Source organism: Oryx dammah, unplaced genomic scaffold (assembly GCF_014754425.2).
Source record: "Oryx dammah isolate SB20612 unplaced genomic scaffold, SCBI_Odam_1.1 HiC_scaffold_28, whole genome shotgun sequence".
NCBI classification, from domain to species: Eukaryota; Metazoa; Chordata; class Mammalia; order Artiodactyla; family Bovidae; genus Oryx; species Oryx dammah.
In genome coordinates this window covers 67,000,780-67,019,436 of record NW_024070212.1, presented here as the reverse complement: position 1 = coordinate 67,019,436, position 18,657 = coordinate 67,000,780, and the positions used below count along the sequence as shown (strand labels likewise).

The following is an 18,657-nucleotide window of genomic DNA, read 5'->3' as shown; positions in this document are numbered from 1 at the left end:
AATTTACCTTATGTTGATAATATTTCATAGATTTGATATCTGGAATTGGTATTTTCTGCTTTCCCAACTAGTATATTATAATATTTACCCTCAATTATGATAATATATTGAAAGTGAAAGTCACTTAGTCGTGTCTGACTTTTTGTGACCCCATGGTTTATATAGTCCATGGAATTCTCTAGGCCAGGATACTGGAATGGGTAGCCTTTCCCTTCTCCAAGGGATCTTCCCAGCCTAGGGATTGAACCCAGGTCTCCTGTACTGCAGGTGGATTCTTTACCAGCTGAGCCACCAGGGAAGCCCAATATGATGCTGAATGTAAAACCTTTGTTGTTGCTGTAGAATAAAGTTAGTAGAAGTCAGAGACTCATTTTTTTATTATTGTACTTAAATTTCATGCAAGTATAGATTAATAAGAGCTACAGACTACTCGAATTCACTTAGCAAATAACTAGAAAAACTTATTTAACTCTAGAAAATAATAAATAATGAAAAATAAGCTTTGCACAATATTTTAAGCTACCTACCCGTGTATGAGCATGTGTTTAAGAAAGCAGTTTTGGGCAAGTGCATGAAACTTAAAATTTATTTTGAAATTAAAAATTCTTTTCAGAATGTTAATTTCACTACTATCCAAAGGAAATACTTCAATGAAACAAAAGGACTAGAATACATTGAACAGTTATGCATAGCAGAATTCAGCACTGTCATAATGGAGGTTCAGTCCAAGTAAGTTAAGATTTGGGGGAAGTAGTAAGTCCCTAGTGTGTATTCCAGGAGGGAAAGGTCTTTTGTCTGTTTTGTTCTTTGCTATATACCTACCACTGAGAAAAATGCCGAGAAAAGTTTCATAAAACACACTCAGTAATTACTGAATAGTAAAGTAATTAACTGAAATTTATACACAGGGCATATCTTGCTGACTTAATTTATATAGAATTTCTCCAAATTAGTCATAATCTATTGCCCTAATCATTGCTGCTCACTTTACTTTGAAATGAAAAGCTTAAGTAGCCAGAGCTACTAGAAATGTGAGGGCACAGAAGTGAAACATAGGTAAAGCTGTGTTCCTGTTACTTCACACCTTTACCCCTTTGAAATGAGACAGGAAATGATACTTTTGGAATAGATATTTTTTAGAACTTGCTGAACAGACACTTTCTTTGAGCCAGGTAGGACTATTTGTTCACTAAGTTAATCATGATGACTTTTCTCACCAAGATCCTATACATTATAGGATGTATATAAGAATGAGGTACATTCCTATACATTATGGTCTCCTGACTGTATCTTTTAAACCCTCAGACTTTCTCAATATTATTTGAATATGTACTTAGAATGGCACCATTGAATGTTGAATTCTAACGTGACTTACTGGCAATCCAGTTTTTATTCTTTATAACTTTATTCTTTAAGTCTCAGACTTCAGAAAATTGTCTGTTTTTAACTTTTATGTTTTAGAGGTAATTTAACTAGTCATCAAAAGTGAGGAGCACTTGGAGTGCTTTTTCCCTTTGAATTTAGGCAATGCTATGCAAATATTTATAATTTTGCTATTAAAAGTAAAATAAATGTTTTCCTTTATAGCAATACTTTTATTACAGAGATTTATAGTGATGTATCATCGGTTACCTTACAGATATTACTGCCTTGCAGCTGTTGCAGCTTTATTAAAATATGTTGAATTTATTCAAAATTCAGTTTACGCACCAAAATCGCTAAAGATTTGTTTCCAGGGTAGTGAACAGACAGCCATGATAGATTCATCATCAGCCCAAAACCTTGAATTACTAATTAACAATCAAGACTCTAGGTAAGATTATCCATTTTTTATTAGGAAATATATCAGTATATTTTATTGTCATATTTTTCTATGAAGAGTTACTTTATATTTTTTAAAGTTGTTTGGTGGAGAAATATTGAAAATAAACATTTTAAATATTTATACCATTGTTGCTGAACTGCTCAAATGTTTTCACCAAAATCAAGTTTTAAAAAGATATTTTTACTAAATAAGAAAAAAACAAGCTGACAATCATTTCAAAATTAAGCAGAAGACTTTAACAGATGTTTCTCCAAAGAAGATATACAGAGATATAATAAGCAAGAGCTCAACATCACTAGTTGTTAGGGAAATACATATCAAAAACACAGTTATCACTTCATACTGTTAGTATAGTTATTATTAAATAAATGGAAGATACGAATTGGGAAGGATGGAGAAATTAGAATCCTAATCCGTTTATGGTAGGGATATAAAATGGTGCAGTCACTTTGAGAAACCATGTGGTGGTTCCTCAAAAAGCTAAATTTGGCATTACCATATGATCCAGAAATTCTGCTTCTTAGTATATACCCAGAAGAACTGAGAGTGGAGATTCAAATAGATACTTGCACACAAGTGTTCATAGCAGCATTATTCACAGTAGCCAAAATGTGGAAACAAACCAAATGTCCATCAACCAGTGACTAATAAAGTGTATACCAATAAGACGTATACATATAATGGAATATCATTCAGCTTTAAAAAGGAATGAAATTCTGCCTCAAGATGTATGAACCTTGAAAACATTGTGTTAAGTGAAATACGCTAGACTCAAAAGGTGAAGTACCTAGAATTGGCAAATTTATGGCAACAGAAAGTAGACAGGTTATCAGGGGCTGGGGGAACTGGGGAATGAGAGAGTTATTTAATGGATTCAGAGTTTACGTTTGGGATGATGAGAAAGCTCTGGAAACGAATGGTGGTAATGGTTGCACATTATTGCAAGTATACCTAATGGCACTGAATAGTGAGGGTAATATGGTTAAAATGGTAAAATTTGTGTTTTGTATGTTTTTCCCATAACAAAAAAGAAGTTATTGTGTGCAGAATACTGCAGTGCTGAAATAACCAGTTGTAAAAGCATTCAGTTCAGTTCAGTCGCTCAGTCATGTCCGACTCTTTGCGACCCCATGAATCGCAGCATTAAATACAGGAAATTCAAGGGGCTACATAATCATTTGAGAAGGTGAAGTAGTTGAAAATGATAAAAATGGTATTTGTGTATGACTAGATTGCTGGTTTTATTGGTTTATTATTAGCTTCAGTTAGATGAATATTGATGGTAAACATGAATGAAAGGGAGAATGGGAGATTCTCATGTGTTTGTGCATATGTGTGTGTTGTCCGTGCACATGCACATACACACTGTAAACATGAGGTTTTTATGAGTTTGTGATGGTTGAGGTACCTAAACTAGAATCAAAATGTCATTAGAAGATAATGTAATCAACCTGTGGTGGTGTTTATAGTAGGGATAAACTACATAGTTTAATATGGGTTCAGTTTGGTACAAAGAATTAGTGAGTCATGGTTTATCTCCTTGAGGAATTATAGTCTGGAGGAGGAGACTATAGTATCATAGGTCATTAACATGTACTAAGTACATCAGGCCCTCTGTAGCCGAGGGACCCACAGTTGGTTGAATTCACAGATATGGAACTTGTGGATATGGAGGGCCCACTGTAGTAGGACATTTTATATAAAGGACTTAAGTATCCATGGATTCTGGTATCTGTTAGAGGTCTTGGAGTCAATTGCCTATAGAAAGGGTCGACTGTATGGTGATGAAAATTTGCGTAAAAAATGATGAGATCATAGCAGAGAGAGAACGTTAATTTGGCTTAGTTAAGGAGTAAAAGAATTATTATAGAAACAGTTTTCTAGAGGGGATAATACCTTGACTTTTTTTTTTTAAGCCCTGACATGAGTTTTGAAATATAAATAGAAGTTATCCAGATTAAAGATTAAAAAAAGTAGTAAGAGTGAATAAAAAGGTTTTGAAAGCATGATTTTCAATATAATAATAATGTATGGGCAAGGAAACTTAAGCTATTTAGTTTGGTAAAGTGCAGGTTGGGAGTAAGTAAGCTTGGAATAAAATCTCAGCTTTCAGTAATTAATATATCGATAACCTCAGATATCAATGAAAGGTATAAACTTAAATACAAATTTTAGTATTAAGAATATTGAATAGAATAAAGAGTGCTTTAGACAATTGAAGCCTTAAGGTGCTTGTGCCAGTTTCAGAGCTGCAGTGTTTAAATATTTCTGTTGTTTTGTGCGTTCTTATCTTGACTTTCCACTATATGAAATCTCCAGACATACCTAATTTTGTTTATTATTTACTTTAGTCATCAAGAACAGTTTAGATCTATCTAGGTACTGTTGGTACTACTTTTAGTAAAGTAGGAATATTACTGTCTATACTACTTTTTGTCATTCATCAGTGTAGTGACCTCTGCACCTTTGCAGTTTCACTGGATAATGGTGATCTAAAATTATAACTTTTTAAAGGAGAATGTAATTAATAGTAGTTATTTCTTTCCAGCTTAGTGAATAAGTAATGTTTTTTCTGTTGCCTGGAGAAAGATAAAATAATATCTGGATAAACTACTCTGTTGTTGACTTTCTAAGTTAAAATAACATAGGGTAACATAGACAGTCAATAACTAAGGCTGGTAATTATTACAAAGGGTTTTATACTCAGTTTTATTTTGTCACATTTCATAGTTAATCATTGTTTGACTATTGTCATCATCAAACATTGCTTGAGTTTCTGCTATATATTAAATGATAGGATATTTGACCTCCAAGAGTTCATATTGTAGCTGAGGGGAGAAATTGAGGTCTTTTGCCTGACTTAAACCAAAGAATGTTAGGTTGAAAGATGAGCATGCTACCTACTGAACTATCTGAAAAGCTCTAATGCTTCTATGGACTTGTCACTTGTTCAGTATAGTTTCCATCATTGATTTCTATAGCAAATGGCAGGTTTAGGTGTGCTCCCTACTTCTTTTGTTCCTGTGAAAGAACAGGAATTTGGTCCTCAAAATTGTACCTGTGACTTACCTATGATACCTTCTCCCGACTCCCAGGCAGGGCTTGATTTGAGTAATTTCTTAAAAATATGTTTAAGTTGATATACCAAAAATTTGATAGTCTGATAGCTTAAATCATTTTTATTTCCTTTCTTCTCTTAACCCAAATTCAATATGTCAGTAAATCCTCTTGACTCAGCCTTTAGAGTATGGTCATATTCTGGGTCTTATCATTTCCAAGTCTACAAACTTAACACCATACTTTTACCGCTCAGTTGCTCAGTTGTGTCTGACTCTTTGTGACCCTTTGGACTGCAGCCTGCCAGGCTTCTCTGTTCATGAGATTTTTCAGGCAAGAATACTGGAGTGGGTTGTCCTTTCCTCCTCCAGGTTATCCTCCCAACCTAGGGACTGAAGCTGCGTCTCCCATGTCTCCTGCATTGCAGGTGGATTGTTTACCTGCTGAGCCACCAGGGAAGCCCCCACAACTCTAATCCATACCTCCATCATTTTAGCCTGGACTACTGTACAGTATAATAGCCCCTAACTTGACTCTCTGTCTTCTTCCTCTCCCTGCAATTAGTCTATTCTCAACCTATTGGCCAGAAAGTGATTTTTTAAACCAGAAATTACATCTTGAAACTTTAATGCTTAAAAGTCTTTCAGTGCTCTTCTTACCTTTAGAATGTAATTCAGACTCTACCATGGCCTACAAGGACTTCTGTGTTCTGATTTCTTTCAACTTCTTTATTCATTTCCCTTAATTCTTACTTTGCAGTGCTCCACCAACCTTGATCTTTCTGGTTCTAGAGCCAGGAAGACTGGTGGTGGTTTAGTTGCTAAATCATGTCCGATTCTTGCGGCCACATGGACTGTAGCCTGCCAGGCTCTTCTGTTCATGGGATTCTCCTGGCAAGAATATTGGAGTGGGTTACCATTTCCTTCCCCACTGGGAAGACTACCTGGGCTTAAATTGCTGTTCTGTTTTGCCCCTTTAAACTGGTAACTCTTTTATTATTGTTGTACACTTATTTGGAAACCTCAGGCAGATTACTTAATTTCTTTGTGTTTCAGTTTCTTCTCTTATAAAATGTGGTTAATAATAGCATCTAGCTCATACCATGGTTATTAGAATTAAATAATATATGTACATTTCTTAGAATAAGGCCTGGCATATACTTTGTGTTCAGTATGTTAGCTATTCTCACCATCATTGTCATAATTATTCCCATCTCATCATCATCTTGGTATGGATGTCTTAATTCAACTGTCAGATATAAATACAGGTCTTTCTCAACCTAACTAAAGCAACCCTTCTTGTCATTTTCTGTATAATCCTGTTTGTAATAGTTTCTGTACCTGATATTCTTTTCTTTCTTTCTCTTTTATAATTCTCTAACTTCATAAATTAGAACAGAGTGATTATGTTAAATACATGTTTTATCAGTGTAAACTTCTCTTCCCCCTTAAGTATGTATTATTGATATCTTGTTATTATTGATAGAATGCCATGGACTAGAACATTTTATATTAGTCTGAGTATTGTAACTGGTCTATGAAAAAAAGTCATTCACTGATGCAAGAAGATGCTGTAGATCCTTGTTAATCAAAGTGTGCTTCACTGACTGACAGCATACTTGAGAGTTTGTTTAAAATGTAGATTACCAGGCCTCATCCCAGACTGAATCAGAATCCTCATGTGATTTGTATGAATATGAAAGTTGGAGAATCACTATTGTAGATTATAGGATTATTTTAAAACTATGTGGGAGAAGGCAAGGGTGGGACAATATGAGAGCATAGCACTGAAACATGTATATTACCATATGTAAAATAGATGACCAGTGAAAATTCAATGCATGAAGCAGGGTACCCAAAGCTGGTTCTCTGGGACAACCCAGAGGGGTGGGGTGGGGAGGGAAGTGGGAGTGGGGTTCAGGATGGTGGGACACATGTACACCCATGACTGATTCATGTTGATGTATGGCAAAAACCACAATATTGTAAAGTAATTAAAATAAATAAATTTTAAAAAGTTAAATTACAGTTTTATTGGTTTCTCCTTTGTATACTTAATGAAATTTTCCTAAGTGCTTTTTGAAATTTTCCTTTGTGCTTTTAAAGGAATAATCACACGCTCTTTGGTGTTCTAAATTATACTAAGACTCCTGGAGGAAGTAGAAGACTTCGTTCTAATATATTAGAACCTCTAGTTGATGTTGAAACAATTAACATGAGATTAGATTGTGTTCAGGAACTGCTTCAAGATGAGGAACTCTTTTTTGGACTTCAGTCAGGTAAACATCATCTGTTTTTACAAACGCAAATTATTAAAAATACATGTCTTCCTAAAATACCAGTCCTGTTGGATTAAGGCTCATCCTAATGATATTATCTTAATTTGATGATATCTGCAAAGATCTAGTTTCCAAGTAATGTCACATTCAGATACCAGAATTTGGGATTACCAAATTTCTTTTGTGGGAATGAAATCCAACTCATGAGGTAAGAGAATTGCCCTTGGCACCTGTTCACTGGCGTGGTAGTGCAATTTTTTTCTTAAATCTGTAAGTGGAAGGGCAGTTTATCTGCACTGATCTGAGTCTAGTTCCTGGACTTTAGCCACTTGATCTGTTTTCTATATCCCCACTGTTGTTCTGGTGGTCTAAACTGAAGTAGTACATGAAAATCTAGAAAGCATTTACAGTCTATAGGTTTCTTCAATCCAATTCTAAATATCTTTTAATTAGTATAATTTCTTCAAAATTCTGACATTATACTGACTGTGACTGCATTTCCAGTGTTGCTGAATATATTCATTTTTTTCTATGTATTCCTGTGTATTTTGTGAGGCTTTGGAAAAAGTGTGAAAAGGCTTATTTTTAACTGGTCACCCTTGTGGTTTACAGCAACATCTTATCTCTATTCTACCATTCATCACCTGTTGAAAAACACATTTTATGCATATACTGTCTTCTCCTCATCACCCCATTTCAATCAGTCTTCTTTCTGTGCCCACTACTGTGCTGAGACTGCTCTTGTCAAGGTCAGTATAGCAGACATTGTTGGTTTTCTGTCCATATCCTCTTGGGTCTCTTTTACTTTTCTCTGGGCCCCTTTTCCCTGTTCTGTGTGCTTTTGCTTCTAATGGCCTGCACCTGGACTCACTTTAGAGGCCTACCCTCAGGCTATTAGAGGGCTGTGCTCTAAGCAGAGAGGGTCAAATATGCCTTGTGGGCCCTTAAATGACCGAATAGTGTGGGAATATGAAAGCCTAACTGTTTTGGCAATAACCATGAATGTAACTTAAAGTCCAGAAGTTCTTCTATGGCATGAACTGAAGTTACCCTCCATAGAATTTTGCCTGAAATTATGCTTTTGCTTGGCGTTTTTCCCCTTTCCTGTCCTTCTCTATTGGTTTCTCATGGAAGCAAATTCTTAATCTATTACTTACATATAAATCCTCATTTCAGAGTCTCTTTGTGGAGAACCAAGCCTAAGATTTTCATTGTTGTTAAATTTAATGGGCACATATTAGTTCTATTTGGGGCTTCCCAGGTAGCTCAAATGGTAAGGAATCTGCCTGGAATGCGGGAGGCCTGGGTTCTATCCTTGGGTCAGGAAGATCCCCTAGAGAAGGGCATGGCAACTCACTCCAGTATTCTTGCCCGGAGAATCCTGTGGACGGGGGAACCTGGCAGGCTACAATCCATGGTGTTGCAAAGAGTCAGATATGACTGAGCGACTAACACACACACAGTTCTATTTGAAATCCAGCTTCTCTGGTACTGCCAAAATCTCTCCTTATTGAATTACTACCTTTTGCTTCTGTGATTATACGATTTGATTTTCCTCCTACTTCTTTGGAGTTTCCTTTTTTTAAAGCTCTGTCGCTCACTTCTTTAAAAAGTTTCTGACTGTCCATCTCCCTTGTAATATTATCTTTATAATTTACGAATAGACTGCAGGACTGTAGACTGTCTTGGAATGTCTTTAGAAAGTTCTGTCATTGATCAGGTAACAGAGTGAAAACCCCAGATTCCTTCCTTTCAAATGGAAGAGGACTTCTGAGTCTTCTTTTTAGGCTCGTTTTCCTTTGCTCATTCCCTGAATGCTGTGGTGCTTCAAAACTATGTTTTAGGTTGCCTTTTTCCTCTGTATTTTCTTATTATATGATTTACCCATCTTCTTGGTCTTATAATTATCATTCACATACCTGTAACTTCCAAATTTACATTTCATGCCCAGATATATTTACAGACCTTCAGCCCCATGTATCTTCTTGCCTACTGAGCACTTATTAGATCTTTCTTAATCACCTCAGATTTAATGTATCCAGACTGTGCCATTTTTCCTTCTAAATCAGTCCCTTCTGATTTCAAAGAATAGCTCTATATCCAAGCTCTTAACCAAACCAGATGACCAACTGAAAATCATTCTTGACACTTACCTTCTCTGAAATTAATCATCAAATTCTATAAAGTCTCTTTTCTATATATATCTTATAGGTATTAGCTTCTATTCCCAGTGTTGCTGCTCCAGCCCAGGGTATCGTTTATCTATAATCTGAGTTATTTCTGCAGCCTTCTATTTGGCCTTGTCCTCCAGCCTTGTTCTTTATAGCCTCTTCTCTATATTGGAGCCGGAGGAATCTTTTGAAAATATAAATGTGAACATATTACTCTTTATTAGTTTCTTCCTGTTGATGTAACAAATTACCACAAATTTTGAGGCTTAAAACAGCATGAATTGATTATCTTACAATTCCGAAAGTCATAAATCTGTTTTACTGGACTAAAGTCAATGTTTTAGTGGGTTCATTTTTCTTCTGGAGGCTCTGGGACAAAATTGTTCCCTTGCCTTTTGCAGTTTCTAGAGGCCTTCTACATTCCTTAACTCATGGCTCTTCCTCCATCTTCAAAGCCAGGAGAACAGTTTCTTCTCTATTTTCTAGCTTCTGCTTTTGTCCTTATATCATCTCTCTTTGACCTATCCTCCTGCCTCTCTCTTAGAATGACTCTTGTGATTGATTAATTTGGGACTAACAAATAATACAGAATAATCTCTCCATTTTGAGAAGCTTAAACTTCACCTCATCTTCAAAGTCCCTGCTACCAGATAACATATACAAAGGTTCCAGGGATTAGAATGTGGAAATCTTTGCAGGGCTACCACATACCCACTTGCATAAAATCTTTCAATCTCTTCTAATGCTTTTAGGATAAAACCCAAACTCTTCTGTATGGCTTTCTTTCTCGTTTCCCACAGCACCTCTTGTTACTTGTCACTTTTCATCCTTCCTTCTTCTAGTATAATTAAACTTCTTTTAGTTACTTGAACATATCATGTCTCATGTTCTGCTTTAAAAACTTTAAAGTATTTAAGTAGTTAATTAAATTTTGTGGCATGCATGATTTTAGTTCCCCAACCAGGGATTGAATCTGTACTCCCTTCATTGGAAGTATGGAGTCTTAACCACTGGACTGCCAGGGAAATCTCTAAATTTAATTTATTTTCACAGGGATATGGTTGATTTACAACATTAGTGTCAGATGTACAACATAATGATTGAAAATTTTCATAAGATTATACTCTGTTTAAAGTTATTACAAATTTATGGCTATATTCACTATGCTGTATAACATATGCTTTATAGCTTACTTATTTTATACATAGTAGTTTGTACCTCTTAATCCCCCATCCATCTCTTTTCCCTCCTCCCTGCTTTCTCCCTATTGGTAACCACTAGTTGGTTCTCTGTATCTGTGAGTCTGTTTCTGTTTAGTTATATTTGCTCATTTGTTTTAGTTTTTAGATTCCACATATATTTTTTTTGTCTTTCTCTGCCTGATTTATTTCACTAAGCGTAATATCCTCTAGATCCATTCATGTTTTCACAAATGACAGAATTTTACTGTTTTTTTATGGTTAAGTAGTATTCCATTGTGTATGCATACATGTATACATATGTGTGTGTGTGTATCACAACTTCTTTATTCACTGTTTCTTGATGGACATTTAGGTACCATATCTTGGCAATTATGAATAATGCTGCTGTGAACATAGGGGTACTTATATCTTTTTGAATTAGTATTTTTTTTCCTCTGGATATATACCCTGGAGTGGAATTGCTAGATCATATGGTAGTTCTATGTTTATTTTTTTGATGAACCATCTCATCTTTTAAAAGATGAGAACAGCTAAAGTTCAGAGAAGTTAGATAACTCCTGGAAAGTTACATGGTTAGTGGTTGACCGATGCTTTTAGACTTTTAATCTTACCTTTTAAGTATCATGAAGAAAAGTTAGAGATCAAAAAAGTGGGAAGAAAATTATGAAAAGCAACATATTTAAGTCAGAAAAGTAGAGTTTCAAGAAAGAAGGGGTGATCAACAGTGTCAAAATTTGAAGACAAATTCTGAGTAATCAAAGTTAAGAAAAGAACACTAGAATTTATTATTTTATCCCTGGTAAATGTAAAATAGATGAAGACAATTAAAACAAGTGGTATTTGCAGGTGCTATATTATTATTGGGGATAATACTTTATATACTCTATATTTTAAACTGTAACATTAACTGCTCATATTTTCTGTTTGTTTCAGTTATAGCAAGATTTCTTGATACAGAGCAACTTCTTTCTGTTTTAGTTCAAATTCCAAAGCAAGACACGGTATGTTAATGTATACATGTTATTTTATTATATATTATGTGATATAACTTGCCTTAATATGATGTAACAATTGGAAAATATGAAAGTCTTTTGGAAAAGTACTTTGTCATTACTATCTGAAATATTTTTATGCCTTTAAAGGAAGCTTTTCTCCTTAATGTGTTATCATATATGATATGCTTAAAATTAAAAGTTTATTAATTGAGGAATTGACATATTTCATTTATCAAATATTTATTTAAAGAGTTTGGACATAGTTTTCAAAACCCTTGGATTACAAAACATTTGCTTAATAAACTAGATAAAAATTATGTTAGTTCCAAGGTCCTTTAAAAGATGATCATTATGTGAAGTTTGATTAGTTAGTTTTCAAGTATGCTTAACCTTTAAATATGAAACAAGGCTTTGGATTTTTACAAATTTAAATACTTAGTGCCTACAGGCACAGTCTATAAAGAAAATAATAGATGGTTTCCATTTCTCTTTAAAGTGAATTTAGAAATATTTACTTTAATCAAATACATTTACAGTTAACCCTTGAACAGTATGGGGGTTAGGGCACCTTCTTTCCCATCCCCAATGCAGTCGAAAACCAGCATGTAACTTTACGGTCAGCCTTCTGCATCCAAGGGGTCTCCATCTGCAGATTCAGCCAATTGGATTGTGTTGTACTCTATGTATTGAATAAAATCCACTATGAGTGGACCTACACTGTTCAAACCTGTGCTGTTCAAGGATCACCTGCATATTTTTGCTCATGTGCTTAAAAAGGAAAGAAGTCCTGTATCAGTAGAATTTTATTTGAAATTTGATTACTTTGCAAATCCATTGAAGGCTTATCTATATTTAGGAAGCCTTTTCATATGGTAGAGGAAATACTCTTAAGGTTCATTTATAATAAAAACATTATTATATGGAAAAGTTTTGGCTGTTGGACAGGAGGAGAATTGTGAGAGGTAAACTAGAACAACTGAAATCTGAAACAAAATTAATCAGTACCATACAATGAGGTTAGAGGCATTCCTTCCACTTCAGTTTCTGATAGTGTTTGTGTATAACTGGTGTTAATATTTCTTCCTTAAATGTTTGGTGGAATTCACAAGTAAAGCTGTTAAAACTTGGAATTATTCTTTGTAGGGAGATTCTTGAGTATAAATTTAATTTCTTGAATAGATATGATGCTATTCAGGTTACCTGTTTCTTCTGGAATGAACTATTAATTAGGGTGTTTATGTCATTTGTACTTAATGAGATTATTGATATGTTACAATTTAAATCTGCCATTATGGTACTTTTTTACATTTATCTCACCTATATTCTCTTTTCCTTTTCTTTTGCCTTCTTTTGGCTTAAATGGATATTTTTATGATCCCATTTTACTCCTCTGTTGATTTATTGGATAAGTTCATTGTTTTTTTATTTTAATGGTTGCTTTCAGGTTTATAGAATACATCTTTAGCTGAATTCAGTCTACCTTCAAATAATATTACATCACTTCTCATGTGGTATAAGAAGCATAAAGTAGTGGCAACAAAAGCAAAAATAACACAAGCTGGGAATACATCCAATTAAAAAACTTCTGCTGAACAGAATATATATAGAGGGTTCTTCACTTTACTTCCAGATACGTTCTTGTTAACATGTGTCATTAACCTTTCTTTTTTAACCTCTGTACTGGTTTAGCAGTATTTTTGGAGCCATCAAATATTTTTAGACTTTCAGAGACTTAGAAATGAGTAATCAATTATGAATATAAACCCAAAGCACCAGTTAGCCCTTATGATCTTTTGCCAGATGTCCTGTTTTGAATGGTATTTTCAAATGAAAAGTATCTTAAGTAACAGTTTTACTTATGAATGACAGGTTTTAACACAGAAAAAATGCAATTCAGTGTAGGAATAGGAAATGGCTACTCTGTACTTACAATTAATATTAGTTTCCTGGGCCTGCTGAAACAAATACTATACACTTCATGGCTTAAACACTATAATTTTATTGTCACAGGTCTGAAAAGTAGAAGTCTGAAATCAAGATGTTGGCAGGGCTTGTTTTTGAAACCTGTAGGAGAATTCTTTCTTACCTGTTTCTAGCTTTTGGTGGTTTGTTGGTAATCTTTGGTGTTCCATGACTTGCTATATACATTTAATCTCTCTTTTCCTTGTCACATGGTGGTCTCCCTGTGTCTGTGTCTTCACGTGGCTGTCTTTTTATTTGTTTATTTATTTTTGGCTGTGCTGGGTCTTTGTTGATGCACACAGACTTCCTCTAATTGTGGTTAACAGGGGCTACTCTTTATTGTGGTGTGTAGGCTTCGCATTGCAGTGGCTTCTCTTGTTTCAGAGCATGGGCTCTAGGGTGTATGGGCTATAGTAGTTGTGGCTCATGGGCTTAGTTGCTTCACAGCATGTGGGATCTTCCTGGACCAGGGATCAAACCCACGTCCTTTGTATTGGCAGGTGGATTCTTAACCACTGAGCCACCAGGGAAGTCCTTCACATGGCTGTCTTTTATTTGAAACCAGTCATATTGAATTAGGAGTCTACCCTACTACAATATGATGTCATCTTAACTAGTTACTTCTGTGACTCTAGTTCCAAATAAGACTGCATTTTGAGGTACTTGAGTGTTTAGACTTCAAAATATCTTTTTTTAGAGGGGGACACAATTCAACTCTCAGCTGTGTATAAGCAAAGACTTTGTTTCAATTTTATTACAGGAAAGAATTAATTATCAGGTTATGCCTGAGAGCAATCTCATTGTTGTAGCATTGTGTAATGTGTAATGTGTAGTATTACATGGTCATACATATTCATGCTTTAGTGTCACTAACTATAAGAATTAGTAATATACAGTTGACCTTTGGACAACATCAGGCTTAGGGGTGCTAACCCATCTGCACAATTGAAATTCCTCATATAATTTTTGACTTCCTCCAAACTTAACTGTCCCTGATAGCTCAGTTGGTAAAGAATTGGCCTGCAATGTGGGAGACCTGGGTTCGATCCCTGGGTTGGGCAGATCCCCTGGAGAAGGGAAAGTCTACTCACTGCAGTATTCTGGCCTGGAGAATTCCATGGACTGTAATAGTCCATATGTTTTGTGTACAGTATGTTTTTATACTGTATTCTTAAATTTATTTAAGAATAATATTAAGAAAATCATAAGGAAGAGAAAATACATCTCCAGTACACATATGTGTTTATTTTAAAAGATCCAAATTTAAGTGGATCCATGCAGTTCTAACCTGTGTTGTTCAATGGTCAGCTGTACATATTTTTGCATTAGATCATATCTGGTTTTATTAAGAAAGGAATCTCATTTTAGCCAACTAGCTCTCTGGGAAATATCTGTGATTAACTAACCAGCTTCTGTAATCAATTTGACTATCAGATTTTAGAAAAGCCAGAGAGTTTGGTATAACGTAATTCTGCACACTGAGAATCTGGAATCTTTCTTCTTGTTCAGAAAAGGCAATCTGTAACTAGCTCCATAAGGTTATGAAGGGCCAGTGTTACTTATCATCCTTTTTAGTTTTGGGGGGACCAGTCATAGTTGTAAATTTTTTCCTAACCAGCACATATGTCCTTTTTGGAGGTTTTTTAAAAAAACACTTTTCAGATGAGATTTACTAACTTTTAAGGAAACTTAAGCAATATATTGACTTCATACATAATTCATAAATTTCAGTCTTCCTTATACTGTTTCTCAGTTGATGTTTTCCTAACCATCTGGAGATATATTTAAATGAGACTTTAAAGTAATTTAATATAAGCATCTATATCTTAATTAAACACAATATTTACTAAATTAGTTCAGACTTGTGCTGGTTAAATGGCATGATTTGCTTAAACTTGTGGATGAACTAAATGTTCTGTTGGCTGAATTTGTTTTTATGATTGGCTTAAACTTCTGAATTAACTAAATGTTCTCTGAAAATTCCCGGTGTGAAATTGTTTACTCAAGATGAATTCTTATATTTTCTGTTAAGAACATTGATTTTTAGAAAATGCATATTTTCCAATCATAAGTATTCATTGAAAAATCAAATTTCCTTTTTTAATTAATCCAGATGTATTTTCTTTTTATGTAGTCTTAATAACCTTACTGTTTAATGTATTTCATTAAGAATGTTTGTATTTTCCATTATAAAACATCCAAAGTACTTCCTCCCACATTTGAAAACTTTGACATTAAATAATTTTTTCAAGTTTTACCTAAGTTTTAATTTTTTCCCATTGATTTCAGACTGCCGTAAAGAGTATCTGGGTCATGGCTCTTTCTTTAATTAATTCAACAAGTTATTTTACCAAGCACTGTGGTGAGTGCTAGGGATATAGTAGGAAGTAAGTCTCTAATCCAAAGGAATTTATAATTCATTTTGAGATTTTGTTTTCTTTTTTTTTTTTTAAAGCAATTACAGCATAGTGTTATCAAGAACTGTAAGGGATATGATATTCTACCCTACTTCCAAAGTGACAAGTTAGCCTGCCACAGTTTGATAAATGCTAACAGAAGACACAGACTCCTAGATCAGAGAGAAAGGACTTAATACTCATAACAATAGCCACAGCCAGAATATCAACATTTTCTTGCACTGTTTCCCCAACCTCCCTTTCCAACAGGGTGATGTGAAGAGGGCTATATGACACGTGCACATACAGTGTTTTACAGGAGAGAATTGCTCATCTTAGGGAACCTGAATCTTATGGGCAGTATGCATGTGTGCTCAGTTGAGTCTGACTTTTTACAACCCCATGGACTATAGCCTGCCAGGCTCCTCTGTCCATGGAATTTTCCAGGCAAGAATACTGGAGTAGCTTGCCATTTCCTACTCTAGGGAATCTTCTTAACCCAGGGGTTGAACCATATATGCCTGCTATTCTGCAGGGAGGCCCCATCTTTATTTTCAAGAACTGTGAGCAAACCTACCCTTTGCCCTAGAAGTGGACAATATGTCTTTTAAGTCTATTCACTATACAAACATCCTTGAAAAGTCTGTGTAGAACAAAGGCAGTCAGTGCCTTTGCTCATTAGATGTGCAAAAATGCAAAAGGCTAATAGAGAGTTGTCTCTCAGTTCTTCTTGGTGAGACTCTCTTCTTCACTTTGAAAAAGCAAACTGTAAAGAGACTTTATGTGTGTGTGTGTGTAAGTTGCTCAGTCAGGTCTGACTCTTTGCAACTCCATTGACTTAGCCACCAGGCTGCTTTGTCCGTGGGGTTCTCCAGGCAAGAATACTGGAATGGGTTGCCATTCCCTTCTCCAGGGATCTTCCTGACCCATGGATCAAAATTATTGTTCTATTGTAGCATAACAAATGACCTCAACTATAGCAGCTTAAAACTATACATATTTATTACCTCTCAGTTTCTGTGGGTCAAGAGTTTAAGGTCTTACAAACTGCAGTTAAGGTGTCATTTAGGGCTGGATACTCATCTGGAGTACTCACCTAGGGGAGGGTCTGGTCTGCTTCCCTGCTCATGTGGTATGGACAACATTTAGTACTTTGAAACAGTAAAGTTCATAGCAATTTACTTTTGTCAATGCTATCAAGGTTAGGAGAGATTGAAAAGAGACAGAGAAAGAAGAAGCAGAAAGGAAATCACCAGTGATATAAGAGGTTAAGAGAGTACTTTTGTAATACAACTCCTCTACAGCAGATTTTCTCAACTTTGTACTATTTATGTGTTGAGATGGTAATTCTTTTACTGTTCTGTGCATTCTAAAATGTTTAGTGGTATCCAAAGCTTCTACCCACTAGATGCTTCCCTGGTAGCTCAGACAGTAAAGAATCCCCCTGCAATATAGGAGACCTGGGTTTGATCCCTGGTTTGGGAATATCCCCTGAAGAAGGAAATGGCAACCCACTCAAGTATTCTTCCCTGGAGAATCCCATGGACAGAGGAACCAGGTGGGCTATAGTCCATGGGGTTGCAAAGAATTGGATACGGCTGAGTTTCTAAGCATGGACCATAGCTTCTACCTGTTAGATGCCAGTGGAATCCAGCTGTTACCTGTTGTGGTCTTTAACAGACCAGGACCTGGGGACTGGAGTTGAAAAGAAAGAGAGAAAGAGCAATATCCCTTGGGTTATGTAGAAAATCAATAAAGCCCATACACAGGACTTGTACCGCTCACGAAGGCACAGGGCATCCTTTCAAGGAGGTCTTGAGAGCCCGGGTGAGAAAGTGAGCTCAGTAGGTTTCCATGCTCTGAAGAAATAGCTGGAGACAGAAAGAAGGGCGTGGGGGACCCAAGTCTCTAGTGGAACAAGAGTACTTTCTTAGCAGAAATGCATGCTTGTATATCTTCAGTAAAATGATTACTTAGCCATTAAAAAGAATGAAATTCCATCAGTTGCAACAAAATGGATAGTCTGTTAAGTACAAGGTCGCTGAATAGAGTCACTGAAGGGAGTCACTTGAAGGCAATCCAAGCAGGTGCTCTCTCCCTTGATTTCAGTCCTGAGAACTGCATGCAGCTCTACTTGTTCCTGTATTCCAGGAACTGATAAGGAACAGAGAGTCCTTGAGAAATGGCACACAAAGGAAGAAAATGCAACATATTGGATCCCTTAAAGTTGAATGTCCCCTGACAGTTACCCTCAATTGTTACAGCCAAAAATGTCTTCAGGCATTATGAAAGTGAACATTCACATGATGACCAGTCAGTATTCTGCCGGTACTTCTGAAACTCCCCTTCTGGGCTTTCCTGGTGGATTTGATCCCTGTTCTGGGAAGATCCTACAGTCCATAAGGCGACTGAGCCCAAGCACTGCAACTACTGAGCCTGAGTGCCAAATTGCTGAAGCTTATGCAGCCTAGAGCCCATGCTCTGCAACAAGAGAAGCCACTACAGTGAGAGGCCTGGGCACTGCAACTAGAGTACAACCATGCGCAGCAACAAAGACCCAGCACAGCCAAAAATAACAAAATAAAAACAAAACAGGAAACTCTCCTTCCGCTTCTTCCTGTTCATTATTTTCTACCTCCTTCTGAAAAGAAATCACTTTTTATTAACTACTTTTTAATTTTTCTTTATAACTTAGTTTTACCAGTTCTTTAAAAAACTTTACATAGGAATTATTCAGTGTATATTTTTTTAATCTCTGGCTTCTTCTATCC

The 18,657-nt window shown here is 35.6% G+C and overlaps 1 protein-coding gene across 1 annotated transcript in view; it reads left to right on the top strand.

The window, feature by feature from the left end:
• Positions 1–1,616: 1,616 nt before the first annotated feature.
• Positions 1,617–18,657, top strand: part of LOC120856557 (mutS protein homolog 4) — a 58,284-nt gene continuing 41,243 nt past the window's right edge. Inside the window, exons 1-3 of the mRNA XM_040231927.1 lie at positions 1,617–1,813; positions 6,988–7,160; positions 11,467–11,534. Of these exons, the coding sequence (XP_040087861.1) occupies positions 1,617–1,813; positions 6,988–7,160; positions 11,467–11,534 (438 nt within the window). The remainder of the gene's footprint in view (positions 1,814–6,987; positions 7,161–11,466; positions 11,535–18,657) is intronic.